General features: G+C 40.7%; 1 protein-coding gene across 1 annotated transcript; it reads left to right on the top strand.

Annotated features, from left to right (window-relative positions):
* The first annotated feature begins 880 nt into the window (after positions 1 to 880).
* On the top strand, positions 881 to 3105 carry LOC117905037 (pentatricopeptide repeat-containing protein At5g66520-like). Its single transcript, XM_034817904.1, has 2 exons — positions 881 to 2693; positions 2808 to 3105. Exon 1 carries the CDS (start codon positions 882 to 884, stop codon positions 2445 to 2447), a length of 1566 nt encoding a protein of 521 aa, XP_034673795.1. The 5' UTR covers position 881; the 3' UTR covers positions 2448 to 2693; positions 2808 to 3105.
* The last annotated feature ends 208 nt before the right edge of the window (positions 3106 to 3313 follow it).

Raw genomic sequence — 3313 nt, 5'->3', positions numbered from 1 at the left:
ATCAATTGAACACACTAAATAATCACATAATGGCATGCTCTAAGGGTTACAAATGAAGTTCCAAGGCTTTGGACAAGTAGTACCCAAGTTTAACTAAGGTAGTACCTAAGCTCCGTTAAGGTAGTACCTAATGTACGTTAAGGTGGTACCTAAGGGCTATTAAGGTAGTATTTAAGGTATAGTTCCCAAAATAACAATGCAACTTGCAACCAGATATGGTGTAAGTTCCATTTAGATTCAATGCGACTTGTAGGTCATATGGTTATTTGGGATTAACATGGTTTCTACAACCCAACACAAAAGTTCAAGTCCACCAATATTCCAAAATCGTTGATGTGCTATATTTCAAATAAAGAAACTAAAGAACAATAAATAAAAATTATATACCTTCAGATTTTGATTTGGGGTTAGGGAAAAAGCGACTCAAGTCAGCAGCTGAGAATAATAAATTTCCTTATTAATTTGTTATTTATTTTGTTTTATTTTAAAAAACTGAAAATAGAGAAGAACGTTATGAATATTTTAAAACAATATTTCATTTTTTAAAATAGAAAATTATTTTTTAATTAACCACATGGTCAATCAAACCCTAAATATTTTTAAAAATAAAATTTTAATTTATTAAATATTAGCTTGACAAGTTAATTGTCAATCCAGATTTTATACAATCAATCACAGGATCAAACCTTGAGTCAAGGCCCATATTTTGGAATTCGAGTCCTCGGCATCCACATTTCTGTTTTTCATCATAAAATTGAACACCACCGAAAAAAAACACTAGTTTGATAAATTCGATTTGGTTCGTTCTTTCTAAAAATGCTCTTTAATTACAAGTTTATAACACAAAACATCAGTAGTCAAAAAGACTAAAAAACTAAAACATGAAGATGGCAGCAAGGATTATAGAGCAACTCCACCACCCATCTCTCTCCCAAGCCCTCACTGCTCTCACCGCCGCCTCCCACCTCCATCAAGCCCATGCTCACCTCATCATCTCCGGCCTCGCCTCCCACCCTTTCACCGTCACCCGCCTCCTCGCCTGCGCCGCCCTCTCCCCCTCCGCCTCCGACCTCCCCCACGCCAAAACCATTTTCCTCCACACCCACAACCCGTCCCCCTTCATGTTCAACACCATCATCATGGCCTCCTCCAGAACTCTCGACTCCGTCACTTTCTACGTCTGCATGTTGCATGCAGGCCACTTTCCTGATAATTTCACTTTCCCTTTCCTCATCAAATCTTCTTCCGCCTCACCCACGAGCCTCCTTGGTCACCAACTCCACGCCCATGTCGTGAAGTTCGGGCTCGACCGCGACGTCTTCGTTGTGAACAACATGATCGCCTTGTATTCAAGTTTTCGAGAACTGCGATCTGCTCGGAAGGTGTTTGATGAAAGTTATAGCTTGGTTGATGTTGTGTCGTGGACTACATTGATCACTGGGTTCTCTAATTCGGGCCAGATTGATGAGGCCCGGAAAATGTTTGATCTAATGCCGCTGAAGAATACTGTTTCATGGAATGCAATGATCTCAGGATATACTGGGTCCAGTAGAATCAACGAAGCGCGAAAGCTGTTTGATGAAATGCCTGACCGAGACGCGGCATCATGGAGCGCAATGGTTTCGGGGTATTCGCAATTGGGGATGTGCAATGAGGCCTTGGAGCTGTTCATGGAGATGGTGATTGGGGATAAGATGATTCCGAATGAAGCAGCATTGGTCAGTGCAGTTTCCGCATGCGCTCAACTGAGGGCGTTGGAGGAAGGGCGGTGGCTGCATAGCTACATCAAAGAGAAGAAGCTGAGGATTAATGTGACATTAGGTACAGTGCTGTTGGACATGTATGGCAAATGTGGGAGCATCCTTGATGCTGCAGGAGTCTTCAATTCGATGTCCGAAAGGAATGTGAATTCATGGAACTCAATGATAGCAGGGTTGGCCTTAAATGGATGTGGGAAGGAAGCATTGTCGTTGTTTTGGAAAATGCAGTTTGTGGGTCCTTCTCCTAATGCCATAACCTTCATTGCGTTGTTGACCGGGTGCAGCCACTCAGGGTTAATCGCAGAGGGTCGATGGCTTTTCAGCATGATGACTCAAGTTTATGGCATAAAACCTCAGCTGAAGCACTACGGTTGCATGGTTGATATGCTGGGGCGTGCAGGGCTCGTTAAGGAAGCGCTAGATTTTGTGGAGAAAATGCCAATGAAGCCCCATCCTGAGTTATGGGGCGCCCTTGTTGGGGCGTGTAGAATTCATGGCCAAGTTGAGCTAGGTGAAGAGCTTGGCAAACGTCTCATTGATTTGGAGCCACACCATGGTGGGAGGTATGCTCTTTTGTGTAATATATTTGCAGCTGCTCAGAGATGGGATGATGTTGCCATGGTGAGAGATTTGGAGAAAGGCAGAAAGGTTTTAAAGAATCCAGGAAATAGTATAGTGGAAACATAGAAGTATTAATAGTCATCATAGCAGATCTGAAGATTCTGATGCGCCATAGGTGATTCCCAAGCACGGGTCCATCATGACCTGTGAGGATTGATTTTGCAGCTTCCCATTTGAGGGCTGATAAAAAACAGATGGTCTGGGAGCTGAGGAAGGATCAATAATGGTTATGAATTTTGGTGCAACTGATGAAGATGGTGAACTCAAGGGACTCCAGTGCCTGGTTACTGCAAAGTTTTCCTGATTGATGAGGTAATTTAATGGTGTAAAACTATATCAAAGTCAGTAAAACTATTTATGTTATTCATTAACCAACTGTAAATTGAAATAGCTTTGATTTTTGGGGTGGTTTTTGTTGTGATTCAGGGTCTTATAGGATAATGGATCTCCAAGCAGCAAGATGTATGACACCTATGAAAGAAGGAGAAGGAAAAAAAAGTTTTACACCAAACATGGTGTGTATGAGCAGTCTGATTTTGGTGAAATTCTGCATGGATCCCCTTATGCATGATAATCACCCAAATCCCATTGGATGGCCTTGGAGCTAAGAGACTTAGAAAGTGGAGTCTAATATAAAACATTAACTATTTTCTTTCTTTTCCTAGGTAGAAGTGATAACTTTTTTATATACATACACCTTTTATACATGTATTCTCTTTTCGTAGATATCGAATTGATAATTTTTTTACATACATATATTCTCTTTTCGTAAGTGGAGATTTGACACCCTAGCATAGTCCCACTTGAAATGCCAATATTCTGATTTATTGATATCAATGGAACTTAAGTAAGTCAAAATGGCCAAAATCATGAAAATTAACCCCAAAAAAAATACGAAAATCTTGAATGAAATGTTAAGAAAATTATAAAAC

This window comes from Vitis riparia, chromosome 17 (genome assembly GCF_004353265.1).
Source record: "Vitis riparia cultivar Riparia Gloire de Montpellier isolate 1030 chromosome 17, EGFV_Vit.rip_1.0, whole genome shotgun sequence".
Lineage (NCBI taxonomy): Eukaryota > Viridiplantae > Streptophyta > Magnoliopsida > Vitales > Vitaceae > Vitis > Vitis riparia.
The sequence above is the reverse complement of the archived record's forward strand: the minus strand, read 5'-3'. Positions and strand labels throughout refer to the sequence as shown.